Source organism: Psittacula echo (genome assembly GCF_963264785.1).
Source record: "Psittacula echo genome assembly, chromosome: 2".
Lineage (NCBI taxonomy): Eukaryota > Metazoa > Chordata > Aves > Psittaciformes > Psittacidae > Psittacula > Psittacula echo.
The window spans coordinates 29,035,048-29,050,822 of NC_137737.1; the positions used below are offsets into that span (position 1 = coordinate 29,035,048).

The following is a 15,775-nucleotide window of genomic DNA, read 5'->3' on the forward strand; positions in this document are numbered from 1 at the left end:
GTGAGAAGCCAGTCACTTGGTGTGGAGGGAGAAGGTAAGCAAGAGGCATCTACAAACAGTCATCAAGGGTTTTAAGGCAATACCAGTGCAGATGAGATACACAGGCCCAAACTCCTTCACAGCCACCTTCCTAGTTTTTAATTCTCAGATAAACTGCATTAATTGAGTAAGGGAATGCAACCAGCACCCATGCAGAAAGGCGAGGTCCCCAGGAGCCACACCAAGATTCATGCCAGCAATAAGAGTGGAAGGGCAGGTGGAAAAATTCCCCTCAGCTTAGGACCACCATGCAAACCTGATCTTGTTATTTGCCATACCAGATGTGATCTGACACTCAAAACTATATAAAACCCATGTACATAAAACTGAGATTTGCAGTTTGCAAAGTGGATAAGCCCACTCTGACCCTGTTCTGCCATTGCTAGGATCCTTCTAATGGCTTTAAAGGAGCAGAACGGCTCCAGTCACACTGTACCTCAAGTTATTGCTTTCTCTCAAACTTGAGTATGGCTAAAAATCACATCAAAGGCACTTGTTCCTCAACTGAAGAGTTAACCACATATCATGTATTAACCACAGTCTCATCTTGTCGCTAAGTGTGCAAAGTAAATTCTCGGAAACTTCAAGGATTCCAAACCAAGCAAGTTACAGGAGAGAGAGGAGGCGGCTTGAATTGACACGGCATTTGCTTAATATGCTGAACACTCTCTGAAACTTGAATACTATGAGTCAGTGCTTCTCATGTCAATGATTATAGTAATTAACAGCAAGAACATTAGATTTGTGTGGGGATAGAGGTAAATTTAGGTCTTTAGAATGATGTATTGAGCAATCAGCATCAGTTGAGAGGCGTACTGGCCACGAGTGCAAAAATAATTTCCTATATAAGCAAGAATGTATAAATCAGAGCAAAATTTACTCAGCCACAAGAGGGGTGGTGAGGCATCATGCTCCAGACTTACCCTCACTTGACCCTTGCAGAAATCTTCCTAATGTTTAAATAATATGGAAAAACACTATTTCTTCTAAGAAACATTGTATTTTAATCACAGAACAGGCTTTGCCATTATCAGAATGCCTGTCACAGCACAGAAGGTGTTTATTACTAACTCAGGCCATTAGAGAAAGATATTTACATTGTTATCAGGAACTCAAAATAGGCAAAATAAATCTGTATTTTGTTTTTCAAAAATTTCTACCCAGGTTTTTCCTGCCTCCTTCGAATCCAGTATCACAGAACAGTATCCACAAATACCCGCTACAGCTTAACAGGCAAACCCTGAGCACTCTGCCAGCAGTGATGACTTTCTCTTGCACATATCTATGGCCCCAAATACAAAAACCTATGGTTAGGATTCATTCTACAATGCAGGAGTTATTTAATAGTCATAGATCAACTGCCATTCTGCCCAGCAGATTCGCATTTATTCTGTGGAAACCCCCCAGAGAGCTGTTCCATTAGCAGGATAGTAACACCACCTCCCATTAACAGCTACACCCCAAAGCATATTGAAGTTCTGCATACAAAAGCCTCAGATAAGAAAGTGAGCTTGGTCAAAGCAACTAAAGGAAGCATTAATTCAGAATTACTCTACACCAAGTGCAGCCAGCAATAATCCCACAGAGCTAATTTTGCAGACTAAAGCTGTCACCTGTAGATTCCATCCTCTTTCCCAGTAGAGCTAAATAAAATACGTAGAAGTGCCACATTTGTATGAATACACATTATACATTTACATCGGGTAAAAAAAATACTAATGCTCAAGGAGACTACCACCAACATTACCTTTTTGATTTCATCTTCAAATGCTTTCTCCAGGTATTTGTATCTCCTGATAAGTTTATTGAAGACCTAAAGATAAACACAGATTAACTGTAAAAATGTAACAGTTGCAGCCACTCTTCTTAATAAAAAATGCAAAGGGCCACTACTGAATCCATAAAGAATATCATTAAATAATCCATGAAAAGAATTATTTTTATTATTTCCACAGCAGGAAAGAAAAAGTAGGAAGCACTGCTGACCTCTCACACTCTAATATTCCACTTCAGTTTTCCTTTAGAGACACTGCTTCCAGGAAATAAAAAGCCAGCAGAATGGTATTTCTGCAGCTATCTGCTGGGTTGCCTTCTCTATTAGTTTGTTCACCAGTGGAAAAATACCAGTTTTGCAATTCTTGCTTCATAGAGCAATGTTTGCATCAGAGAATTTACTGCAGTTTCAGAATCTTATTTTCTCGCATTTCTCAAAATTCTATTCCTACTCTACTCTTCACCCTACCCATAGTTTAAAAGCAGGGGAAAGGAGGAGGAGGTTAACTCTGCACCCTTCCCCTGGTAACACAGCCCTTTGGGGAAGTTGTCAGGTGTAAGCCAATGAAGTGAGTAGCACTGCTGGGCATCCTCAGTAGATGCAGGATCTTTGTCAAATCCACTAACAAGAATGCTTACAACAAAACACACTGCTGCCACGGGGAGAAAATTTGACAAAGCTTCTACAAGTACGTTGTTGGAAACACTTACTCTCCAGTTTTCACCACTTGTTTCCCATCATATCACCACAGATTATGAAAGCAGAAGCAGCATAGGTGCAGGGTGCACTCAGATAGAAGGGAGAGATAAAATATTAAATAAATGAGTCACTGCTCTCACTCCTGTATTGAGAGCACAAAATACATGACTTACTGTCACAGGTGAGAAGGTTTAGATGGGAAACAAATCACATTATTGTCAGGCTGTATGGTAGTGGTGGGAGAAATTAAGTTTAGAAAGTTTTCATAGAACAGGAAATACATCCAAATATCCTAAATGGTAATATTTTGGCTCAGAACAAGTGAAAATCAAGTTGTGGCCATGCTGAGAGGCAGAGACACACAGAATTCTTATAAAAAAGGTGTAAGATGAAAACACAAACTAGCATCTTGTTCATATTTCCAAACAAAATCTCATAATTTTTCTAAGTCCCTGTAAATGATAAAAATATATTTGACAAGGAAATAATCTGCTAAAATATCAACATCTGCTTTAGTCTTTTTTCTTGAAGACCTTTCACTGTCTGAATTGTTTCCATGACTAAACCCACAAAAAATGGCCACACTAATGATTCACTTTGGAGCCAGAAGAATAAATTACCTAGAAGTTAAGGAAGCTCTAAATACTCTTTTAGCCTAGCTCCACTTTTTCATAATTCAGTAAGAGCTCTATTTCCCATTAAGTATGAAAAAAAAAAATGGCAAGGTCTATAAAAGGATACATCTCTTCAGGCATTAACTACAACATGTTGACTTGTTTTGGTGGCTTTTGGTTTGAAACGCAGAGAATACGTTGAAAATTCCACTGCTCCAAATCCTGAAGCCTTCCTTTCCATTTTCCAACATGAAAGCTTTTATTTTAAAGTTCACTTTCTCCTTGGAAGACTGGTACTACCAATTTTTATTATCAAACTATTAAAATATTAAAATTTAAGAAGATAGAATCAATGCTTTTACCAATAACAAAGATTTTCCTGAAGTAGAATACCCTGGTTTTAAGAGATGATAAAGCTGATACACAAGAATATTGACTCCCTTTCTAGAAATAAGTATATTTCACTTCTTCAGATTATCAAAGATGTACTTTTAAAGCAGCTTTCTACCATTTAGCAAATATGTGTTGTCCTTCAAATCAGTCACACACCAGCAGCTTACCACCCTCAACACCTGAGGAGGGCCAGTGGCTTTTATGTTTTCACTTACTCTCTCCAGCATCCCAATAATTAGTTATTTAAAAAGATAAATATGTTACTGCAATTAACAAATGACTTTTGACATAAAGGAGTTTCAATGGGATTGCATTTTTATGCAATCCTACTTGCATCCAAACTGCATGGTGACTTTGAACTTTCAACAGAATTCTTACTATATTTTCTCATATAATTATTATCTTCCATTAAGGAATTACCCAACACTAGCTTCTCTTCAATAATGTTTTAGGCTTCACTGTTGGTTTTTTTTTTTGTGTTAATTGCACATACGCCTATCTGTGCAAGCCTTACCCTTGCAAAAAGAAATTATATATCACATCCATAGAAGAAATTTAAGCTCTTGGAATATATGCTCAATTCCTAACTAGCTATACGACTAAAGGTTGAAAGCATCAGCTTTGCACTTTCTGTCATTCATATACTTGATAGAATTGTTTAGGTTGAAAAAGACCTTCAAGATCATCAAGTCCAATCATTAACCAAACACTGTAAAGTCCACCACTAAACCTTGTCCCTTAGTACCACATCTACAGGTCTTTTATTCACTTCCCTGGGGTGTTCCAGTGCTTGATAACACTTTCAGTGAAGAAATTTTTCCTAATATCCAATCTAAACCTCCCCTGGCACAGCTTGAGGACATTACCTCTTGTCCTATCATTTGTTACTTTGGAGAAGAAACCAACCCCCACTTCACTACAACTTCCTTTCAGGTAATTGCAGAGAGCAGTAAGGTCTTCCCTGAGCCTCCTTTATTCAAGACTGAGCAACCTCAGTTCCCTCAGCTGTTCCTCGTACGACTTTTGCTTTAGGCTTTTCACCAGCTTCATTGCTCTTCTTTGGACATCCACCAGCACCTCAATGTCTTTCTTGTAGTGAAGAGCCCAGAACCGAACACAGCATTCAAGGTGCAGCCTCACCAGTGTCAAGTACAGGAGGACATTCACTGCCCTAGTCCTGTTAGCCACACTATTTCTGATATACGCTGTAGTTTTAATACAATTAATTTGTTTCTAAAAATATATTCATACAAAGCTTTCAGACTGCATACACAAAAATAATGATGGTGAAAATGCAAAGGATATCATTTAAATTATATATATAATATATAAATTACATAAAATATATATAATAATGCAAAAAAGTAATAAGGATGGTGTCTAAAACTATGCTGAATCAGCAGCAGACTAAGTAAGTAAGACTGCTTTTTGTAAAATAAAGCACTGCTAGCTAAGATCAGATTATTTTAGACATACTATTTTCTTACCCAAAACGTATAGGTTAGGGCAGACTACTGGTTAACTGGATTTTCAGTTCCCCTGTAACTAGCTTATTGCAGCCTAGACAGTCTGCAGATGTTCTGCTGTAATTCCTTTGATACAGAAATGGAAATCAGTAATCAATCAAACGCCTTTACTGACCTGAGCATAATTTCGGATGGCATCATGATCTTCATCTGCAAAAAATACACAGTGGTTGGTCATCTTGGTCTTGTCATTGTCATCTATGCGTGTGCCTCCAGGAGCTAAAATAGGTGAAATAAAAAAAAAAAAATCACAAGGAACAATTTCTCACTTTAGAGAATGATCTGTAATTACATGTCTTTTAAATGTTATGTAAGTGTCATTAAAGCAAAAGGCAAAGGTAAGAGCTAGCAGGGGAAATGGTGGAACAGAGAGAGACTGAGTTTTGCAAGGCTGTGGTGGCATCTGACAGAAGGGACAGGCTGGCCAATATGCTGCACCTTAGATCACACAAACCTCACAGGACAGAGATTCAGTTCATACTAAGGAACCTCAGCTAGTTTTGAGAGTCCTGAATGTGATCAAATAAGAATGGGTTAGAGCATAACCCTTGAGTGTATTTTAACTACTACTTTAAACACCACAATAATGTAAATCCTTTCCAAAGAGAAAACTATTAGCAGTCTGTTACTAATTTGAGGACTTGGAACATCCTCCTAACCCCTCTAATGCTTACCAGGTGCATGTAAATATTTAAAACATGTCTTCAAAAGTTTTCTCCTGGCTTATTTTTTTGAGAGGCTTTTTCCTAGATATTTGCACTGTCTTTTGCTTCCTGCATTACCTTAAGTGTCTTACAAAACCATCTTTTCTTCTTACATACCAAACAGCAGGAAGCAGGAATCAAACCAATGTGACCAGTAAAAAGAGCCAACATATTCAAAATACAGAGAAAGATGAACAGGATGTTTTTGCCAAGCTGCTACCAATACGTGGGAGAAATGCCCCATGAACATCCACAAAGTACTCCTCATGATCCTTAACTTCTTCTCTTAGCTATCCTTTGCTGCAACATCTACAAAGAAAGCTTTGCAACAGCTAATAACCTGGGGTGCTATATTACACAATTTTATGCTAATGAAGTCCTCTCAGCTCAGGCCAAAGGCTTCTCAGCAGTATCCATTTTTGTGATATTTGCAGAATGCCTCACACCATCAAGTCCCTAGGTATTCCTGCACTACAAACAATGCTATGATACAAGATGAAGAGGTATCTAGATAAGCGAAACTGTAATACAGTTTATAATATCCACTTTGTAAAGGAAGACAGCAGCTTAAAAGAAGCAGGGCTGATCATCAAAATTCTGTATCAAGTACACTGCAGGTTACCTAGCATGCTGCCAGCTACCAAAATATCAAAGAGTGTGTCGGCATAGCGGCGGTAATCAAGTCGTGAGCCTGTTGCATCCAGAAACTTGGCTATAGCCTCCAGGTCATTCCCAGCTTCATTGAGGCCTTGGACAATCGTATCCCTGAAGACTGTGGGTTCAAACTTCTCCTTTTCATCTGGAACAGAAATAAAGGAGAAGAAAAGGACAGACAGTCATCATTTAATCTTTCTGCTAAAATCCCTTATCACTCAGGAACTGAAATGACCATGACACCCAAACATATTCTTCCCATTCTGGTCAACACACCAAAAGTTTGTGTTTGGCTTTTATTGCCTCTGGAAAGTCTTCAGTGTTTACCTTCATTTCCCTCTCCTCCTCATTCACTCAACACCAATACACATACAAACGTACAGGAATAAATAACTAAAGTGGAAAAAATGCAACTATTGAAATGGTTTTCAAATTTCATACTCTTCCTTTTCTTGTTGAAGATATTGAATGTGTGTATCATTATGCTTTGCTAAGTCTGACAGCAGAGTAAAGGGAATGTCAGTTATGTGTACATAATCTGACTATAGGAACACTCCATTCTTCATTTCTTGATATTTTCCTTTAAATAACTACTGTCACACATCTAAAATACTTTCAAAAAGGTATTAATAAAAAGGGTTTGTGTAAACACTTAGCATCAGGCAACACAGAGTAACCAAGAATTTATCTTTAATATTTCCAGCCCTGAGCAGCACTAGGAACACAGACATGCACTGCTCACATTGCATTTTCTACAGCTGTCTCTTGTTGAACCTCAATTAGGGTACAGTCTGATACCCAGAGAGCATCCCTATGTTTAAATCATAGAATAGTTAGGATTGGAAAGGACCTCGAGGCTATTAGCCACAACAGATGTAACTACAACCTCCAGATAAAGCGAGGTAGATTTATCCATACCTCCTGCTGCTTTTTTTTGCAGGCTGCTAACAGATTACTACAGACACTAGAAGCTTCTTAACAAAACAAGTCCCAGCTTTATATAAAGGCACATATGAAATGCTTCATACTGTCCAAATAACTTCAGAAACAAAACTGCAATGTGTTCTGTGGCATTCAGCAAATCCAAAACTTATCACCTGCTGACACAAATGTTGATACAAGTTCTTAAAAAACCTGCACATATTATATGCAGAAGATAAATCCAGAGGTTTTTAGTTACTAAGATGAATGAGGATCAGTAAAATTCCTGCCTAAACACATGCTAATGCAGCCTGAAATATACCAGCTGTAATCCTCACAGACATTTTGGGGAAAGAGGTTCTGGACTTTACACATGCTCTTGCTGCAGGTTTCCTTTCCCTGCAACTCATACTGCAGCTTTTTATTCCTGTCATTAACCAAAAGACCTTGGTTTCTGACAGCCTTTCTTCCCCCAATCTCTTGCTTCCTACCACAATAGTCTTATGGCAATTAAGTAACTAACTTAGTGCCTACTTTTATTAGCTTTACTATTTCTAATAGAAAAAAGTTTCTTCTTGTTCTCTTGCATGCACCTGGGGTGCACTCATTCTACCATCTTCAGGACACCACTTGCATATTCTCCCTCTCTCCCAACACATCCCCCTCACCTGTCATAATCCTATCTGTAAGGTGGCACAAAGCACTCCCTTCCACTCAGTGTCCCAGGCTGCTGGGAAGCTAAGGTGACTACCTTCCTTTCAAGGAGTCAACGCATCCTTCCAAGGAGTCCAGCAGCCAACAGCAGCTCCACAGCTGTCTGTCAAGAGCTCAGAAGCACTGGAAATATGAAGCATCATCTTATTTTCCAGAAATCCCCTGCTACACCTAGCTTTTAGTGGCTTGTTGACTCTTTATTACCCATCTCCATGTGCGTTGCTGCCCCATCCCACAAATCTGACCTCCTCATACCAAAGCTGAGGATTACTCAACTACACAGATACTCATGCTCATGAAACCACCTGTGCCCAAGCCCAGATAGTCCTAAACTGATGCATGCAACCATAGTGCCAACTTAGTTTCTCTCAGCCTAGCTCTCATCATCCAATGAACTCGATATGCTCTTTCTCTGGACTGCAAGTGACTTCTTCCCAGGCTTTTACTTCACCCCACACCTTGGGACTCTCAGTTCTGTTACCTTGACTTTCGGCTGTGATGAAGATCTGGAGTCTGCTGTTTGAGAAACTCTCTTATATCTGCAGGGCATGCTCATGGTAGACAAACCAGACAAGATCGAGTGGGGAAACTGAAGAACATGTCTTTGATCTGAGAAAATACCTACAGAGAAGCATACTACTGCAATCTCATCTGAGCTATCAGACTGGTTTCTAAATACACTGTTGGAGCTCTTTTCCAACTTGAAGTACTAAAACAACCCAAAACAAGCAACAAAGCAACCAACCCGCAAACAAGCTAGCCTTTTAATGGAGTACTTCAGGCAGTTTTGTTCGTGTGCAAGAAACCCAGCTCCACCCATAAACAAGTCTCTGAGCACAATGATTCTCTTTCGCGTTACCAAATAAGTATGCATTATTTTCAGGGTAAAAAAAAAAAAAAAAAAAGTCATTAACCAGTAAGAAGACAGAGTTCTGTCTTATCAGAGGAGTTAAAAAAAATAATTCCTATTTTTCTTTCTCAAATCTATTTTTTCTAAAAATTTAAGATGTTAGCATCTAAACTGAAAGCTGCTATATGCTTGGTATCCTGGGTGAACAGTGCTCAGTGCAAACACACTACCATGATTAGTATTTCTTAGCTATTTTAAATCGATTCTTCTCCTGCCCTAGAAGTCCTCCTCTCATCTGGAGTACCCTACTATTTTCTTGTCTATCACAATCTAAAAATTCACACAGGAAGAGGAGGTGAACTCATTGCATGAAAAATTATTTATAAGTTTATTGAAGCATTTTCCTACCAAGCTCATGTACTGAAGAGGAATATGCTGATGTAGTACAACAAGGTGATTAAGAAGCCATCATCAAGAAGGGGTGACAGTGTGTTGAGCTGTCAAGTACGCAATTACTAAACAAGCACAGTTTCAATCAGGAGCTAGCAAACGCAGGCGTAGCTTGCAGATGTGATGCATACAATATCCAACGCAGCATGGCTATACAGAGCTTCTCATTTTCATCATGTTCTCAGAACATTTCCTGTCCTCTGCTATATGAAAATAACATTTATACCCCTATTCTTAAGAATTAATCTTACCCTCTCAATAGCAGGCCCACAACTGCATTTCTGTGGAAGAAAAATGAGATGCCCTGTTTGGCCCCTCTTCTGACTTCATGTTAACACAAAGGTATTAATATTGACTTTTTACTAAATTATTTTCTTCCTGAAAGCAATATGCATTGCTTTGCTTAGCTTCTTCTTATGCTGCCATTTACCTTTCCGCCGTATTTTTTAACAGATATTAACCCTATGTTATGTGTACCATGGGAACAACTTGGGTCTCAGGTAATGCCTGTCAACTTACTTTAAACAATACACACTTACAGTTAATGCTTCAGAAAGCTTTTTGTCCTAGGGATTTGTCAACTGTCTGGATATATAAATTTTCTTTACTACCTACTGGCATTTTCACTACTCCCATTTCTTCTTCTTCCATTTCAGAACACACACAGCCATCAGTTCACATGCATGTGGTTCAGTACAACCCACACCTCACATAACTACACCATAAGCACAAATACTGGCCAGATGCCATTTACTTCAACTCTCACCAAAAAGAAGCAGTATTCATCAGGTACAGAGATTTTACTAAGAACTGGTTAGCCGCCCAGATTGCTACAAACTTCATATGGAACTGTGAGATGCCTCCTTTCCCTCGGGAAGTTCTTCCCTTTACAATGTAATTTCCTTCCTTCAAGTCTTTTTAAAGTGATTTTAATGGCTGCCACTATGTATCCTGGAGGCAGGTTTTACACCTCTTACTAGGTCAAACAATAGAACTGGAAAGAGTGAGATTTACAAGCTCCTTCTTCTTAGAATCATAGAATGGTTTGGGTTGGTAGGGACCCTGGGTTGGAAGATCACCTACTTCCAACCCCCCTGCCCAAGGATTTCATAGTCCTATCTCAAAAATATTTTAGACATTAAGCACAGTTTCAAACTTAAAAGAAAAAAAAAAAAATCTTCTTCATTTTTAGCTCTCTGAAAGCTCAGAAATTGTTCACATTCAGAGATTAATTGCATGTAGCTGACCAGTGCTAACAGTCCATATGGACATCTGTAAGATGCCTGCCATGTCACGCCTCACTGTTTCCTCCAAAGGCAGTGCTTCTGGGAGCAGAAGAGTAATCATGGGACACAAGTCACACACCTTCTGCCTGTTACACACAACAGAATAGCCTCTGACCAAAATGCCATGGTCAAACCACAGCCACTGTACTGTGTCCTACCTGAGGGACTCCCTGATCTACTGAAAGTCAGCATAAAAAACCCTGATAGTTTTAAGCCCAAGATACAACAGCCTGTGACACTTCAAAGATACAAAAAGTATATACAAACAGAAGGGAATAAATATGCTAGAAAGACATTTCTTTTCCTCAAGCCCCCTCCCTCTAGAAAGAAAACAGGTATCTACAATTTTCTAAGCAGGATCCTCAAATGTTAAGGAAACCAGTATCCCATCATATTTGAAGAAGAGGTATTATGCTTCAAGCACACAAAGAAGTGCCTGCATGCTAAAATTTCTATAGTAAAGACATTTAATATTCCAATCCCATTTAAGCAATCTTTCAAACCTCCCACCCCCCCCAAAAAAAAACCCAAACACTCCACTTAATCTTCCAGACCTCCTCCAAGTCTTTTCCTTCTTTTATGTAGTTAATGAGTTATCTAGTGTCACTTCCAATCACTGTAACAAAAATTCAAGAGATAGGCACAGAATTACAAGTAAAATCTATTTATTCCAATTATTACTTGGATTAAATAGAAGTCAAAGACTAAATCTGTATTAGGACCCATTGTGCCAAACACAGTGCAAAATCTGGACCGAAGAGAAAGTTGTTTTGAGAGATAACATTTTCTAAGACAATTATATCAAATAACATATGTACCATAACTGACTTAGTGATTGATACACTGGATCAATCCAGCAGTATGCATATCTGATTGCTTTCAATAGTTGATCTAACTGAGGTATTTCTACAGGGATTGTTAATTCCACTCCTCTAGCTACATCTGTGCTTTTGCTAGTTAATGCAGTGTACAGCTCCTACTTCATAATGTTCTGATAGAACATTAATCCCACTACTACTGGAGCATCATGACAGTTGGCCATAAACAATATAGATTTATTTTTCAATTAGTTATACCTACAAACATTTTATGCGCATCACAGTAAGGACATTTTCCATTTGAGAGACCGCACCAGTTGAACTGAAGAAGTGATGTGTGCAAAGAAGGAAAGACAAGAGAAAGCTGGCACTGCTTTTTAACATGACTGAAATCAAACTGTTTCTGCAATTTTCATCCAAGCTTTGTGATCATTCTAGACCTTAAGACATTCACTCAGCTCTTCAGACTTATGTCAGAATTTGTAACTTTCTAAGAACTCTTCTTGTTTCTCTCATTCACACTGAGAGAATGTTCTTATTCACATTTTCTGTCAAAAGATGTTAAGACTAGGTGTTAGCTTTTGATCAGAAACAGAAAAGTCAAGATGGAAAAAGTCTGTTACGTGACAGACAGGAACCTCACCTTTGTGTGCTATTGCAACAGCAAAAAAATCTAAGCCTCTTTTCACAGACTTTTTTTTCCCCTGAAAAAAATTTATTGCCTCTGGTTTTGCTCTCTGCCTCAAAGTGTTGGGCATTCACCTCACACAAACGAACTCCGAGTACAGTGTGAGCAAGCATGTTAAGATGACACTCATTGTAGAAAATACCTGGATGATCAGTATAATTAGTACCTCTTCGTTTTCTTTAAAAATTGATGAAATATTGTACAGAAAGAGAGAGATGCTCATTTTTACAGAAAATCGGTATCACAATGAGAAAAATGAGACTTATGCAATGGTAACTGCATTATTTTAACAACAAGAAAACCAAACTACACTAACAGCAAATCCAATATTTGTGAAACAGGAGCTTTCTGATCTCTATTGTTACAGAAAGCAGGGCCAATCTCTTGGAGAAGGAAGGTGGTAGAACTCATTTTCAGATGCGAAAGTTCATTTATAGAGATTGTGCTGATTTGGAAAAAAAGTCAGACAATTTTCCGTACATAACCTTTAAATAAAAGTTCATATTTTGCTTTCTTAGTTGAAAATGACACTTTAACAAAGTGTCAAAAAACACCTGAAAAACATAAATTAAGTTTTCTTCCTTGTATGCAAATATGCCATAAATTTAGTTAGTAGCTAATTTTTTAACTGAGGTTTAGAGAAGACTTAATAGCCAATAAATACAAATTTTACAGGAAGTCCTAAAATATACAGCAAAAATACTAGAATTCGTAGAGCTTAGTTTAAAACATCATCTGCACTCTTAACGTGGCTGAAGAAGAGGAAAACCTTAATCCTATTGAGCTTTCAGTTATTCCACCTGCCCTGTTTCTAATAATTTTAACAAAGAGGAAAATGAAATAAAACAATGTAACAATAACCTACCCCTCTTCCTAGTTTTGAACCGCTGGCCTGTTAGCACCGGCTTCTGATTCTTATTCATAAAATTTCTGGAGGAAAAAAAAAAAAAAAGGAGAGAAAAAACTTTTACTATGGCATTTAGAGACAAGGCAAAATAAACATTTAGTGTAGTAAAATCCTGACATGTGAAATAGATATAAAGTTCTTAATGTATACTCAAAGAATATAAGAATATTTCACATTATCTTAAAGATGAAGAGCACTAAAATCCAAGAATAACTGACAAGATGCTTCTCTCAAAGCCTTGTTCTTCGCATCCCTATAAAAAACCCTGAAGGTTCAAACCCAAGCAGGAAGGTGATGGAGCTTCTGCCCTTACTGCTGGGGCAAGAGCTCAGCAGCGTTGCCCATATAGCTCACGGGGATGCTCGGGGGCACAAAAGCCACCAGGACTGGGAACCATCCTGGGATGGCTTGGCAGGGCACATGGTGATGTTCACCAGACAGGTGGATTCCCAGGGCTACATTCCATCCTGCTAAAGACATGACTACGGTTTAACCACAAAGACAATGTTTTAACCATCAAATCCTGCTCAAACGCTTCTTCCAAGCATCACTATATTTTAGTAACTTATAGTTCATAAAAACAGGCGTTGTAAAAATGATAAAAGATAACCAAATGTTTCTCATCAACTCAGTGTATAAATAGACAGTTAAGGACCTACATGGCATATCATACAACAACAGTAAAAAATATTTGGCTTATATAACTTCAAAACTTCACAGCAAATCTCAATATTCAACGTTTAAAAAAACTGGGAAGTAATCATATATTAATGCCATTTTATCTAAAGAAAACAAAACTATTTTTCAGCTTTGGATATAATTCATTTAATCACATGAGATGCAGATCGCAAAATGAGCAGCTACACTGACAGCTGCATGCAAACAGCAGTGAATGCAAAGATGCTTTGCAGCATGTGGCAATCATCAGGGGTCATCCCCTGTCCTGCCAACAGCAATTGCCAGCACTGAGACTTAAAAGCCACCTGTTCCACACCCTGCACGTCATTAGGTCACTGCAACGTATGATTTGCTCATCCAGAATTAAGCTTTACTGTGCAAGAAGTGTTGTCCTTCGGGCATGCTCTTCTAATTACTTTAGTTTTACAAAAATTTGAATTATTTATATTTTGGCATTGTGGACTCTGCAGATCTAGTTTAAAAGTACATACATTTACCAACACGTCTTCCTACTATGAATTAAAAAAAACTCAAGCTCCATGGCTAGAAAGATGCGATTAATCACACATTACTATCCGAGTAATACTCTCTCTACCCCTGACAGTTCATTTAACAACTGTTAATAATGCTCCAGCTATGCAATATGTTCCCTTTCACCAGACTACCTCTTCCAGTCACAGCATCACTAGCTGGCCACTTCTGCAGCATTTCAAACGTTTCACTTGGCAAACCACGGCTTCCTAGTCTATGTCTACCATTTATCCACAGTCAAAAACTGCCCACATGCACTGGAAATAGCCAGTAAAGTTCAGAGTAAAGACTGGTTTTGCTTCGTACAAGTCATAAAAACAGAGATCAATAAGCAGGTAAAGTGAAAGGCTCCCATTCATCACCAAGATTTAAAGCTACTATTTTAACAGACCAAGGAACATTTTGGAATGACTGCAACACTGGAAAACCTATTTGCACATCTGCAAAGAGAGTTTAAAATGTCAAACCATTCATATTACAGGATCTCTTAAAGTGCTGTAGGATCCAAGCCTGCCTTCACAGCAGAGCTTGAAAGCCTTTTTCCTCTACTTAGCCATCTCAGTGGCAGAGGAACAGGAGATGCTTTATACGTTGAATGACACCTGACCTTCAACCAAGCCATACTGGTACACTTTTCCAGCTGCTGTCAAAGATATAAATGCATATGCTAAATTTCTAGCACTAGACTTCTCTTTTCCTTTGAAGCAGTGTCTTTTTAAACTGTGAGAAGAGCTGCTCGCACCTGAAGCTTGACTATTGGATTTTAAAACTACTCCTTGCGAATATAAAATACATCCTTTTAGACGGCTGGGAATGAAATTTTCTTTTAAAAAGCAGTTAAAGTAAGACTCACCACTTGTGGCAGTTTTAATGGTGAAGAGTTCAGTGCAACAGAAAAGACTCTTGAATAGTTAATTACTAGGAACACAAGATATGCCTTCTTCTATATTTAGCTTTAAACACACTGCAGTCTAAACTGCTGGAGTGAGGGTCAGGCATTATAAGGCACTCCTGTAAGTACCGGCCCAGGGAGAGTATAGGCTGCGCTTAAACCATGACAGCCCTTTCAAGAAACTGCAGCATAAGCCTGAGCAAAACCAATCCACTGATCTATACGATAGCCCAGGATATATCTACACTACAAGTGACACTGGCTACTGCAAATAAGATTGTGAAGCACTGCTGTCACCACAGCAGGTGCTGGACGATAGCTGAAAATTTACAAAAGTGAACACAATGCAAAAACTATTTTTTTTTTTTTTTTTTTTACTCAAGAACACACCAACAACAGCACAACAGTGATGGCTGAAGGCTGCAAATTCAGAGTGGTAGCATATAAACTGACACAGTATGCTTGATTGCATTGCAGTACAGCCTGTCTCTCGTGTGATGCAGCTATAAAGCCTTGAAATCATAAAGGACCTTAAACTACTACATATATTCTCTATTTTGAAAGGCATAGGATCTAGGTAGGTCAAAGCCAAAGGCAAATTTTAAAATACCAGCTAGAGAAGTCATAACGGTTTAAA

General features: G+C 38.3%; 1 protein-coding gene across 1 annotated transcript in view; it reads right to left on the reverse strand.

The window, feature by feature from the left end:
• Window positions 1-13,302, reverse strand: part of BZW2 (basic leucine zipper and W2 domains 2) — a 38,149-nt gene extending 24,847 nt beyond the window's left edge. The window contains exons 1-4 of the mRNA XM_080610284.1: window positions 12,996-13,302; window positions 6,372-6,548; window positions 5,161-5,264; window positions 1,787-1,852 (exon numbers count right to left, since the gene is read on the reverse strand). Coding sequence (XP_080466410.1) covers window positions 1,787-1,852; window positions 5,161-5,264; window positions 6,372-6,548; window positions 12,996-13,053 — 405 coding nt within the window. The 5' untranslated portion in view covers window positions 13,054-13,302. The remainder of the gene's footprint in view (window positions 1-1,786; window positions 1,853-5,160; window positions 5,265-6,371; window positions 6,549-12,995) is intronic.
• Between the last annotated feature and the right edge of the window lie 2,473 nt (window positions 13,303-15,775).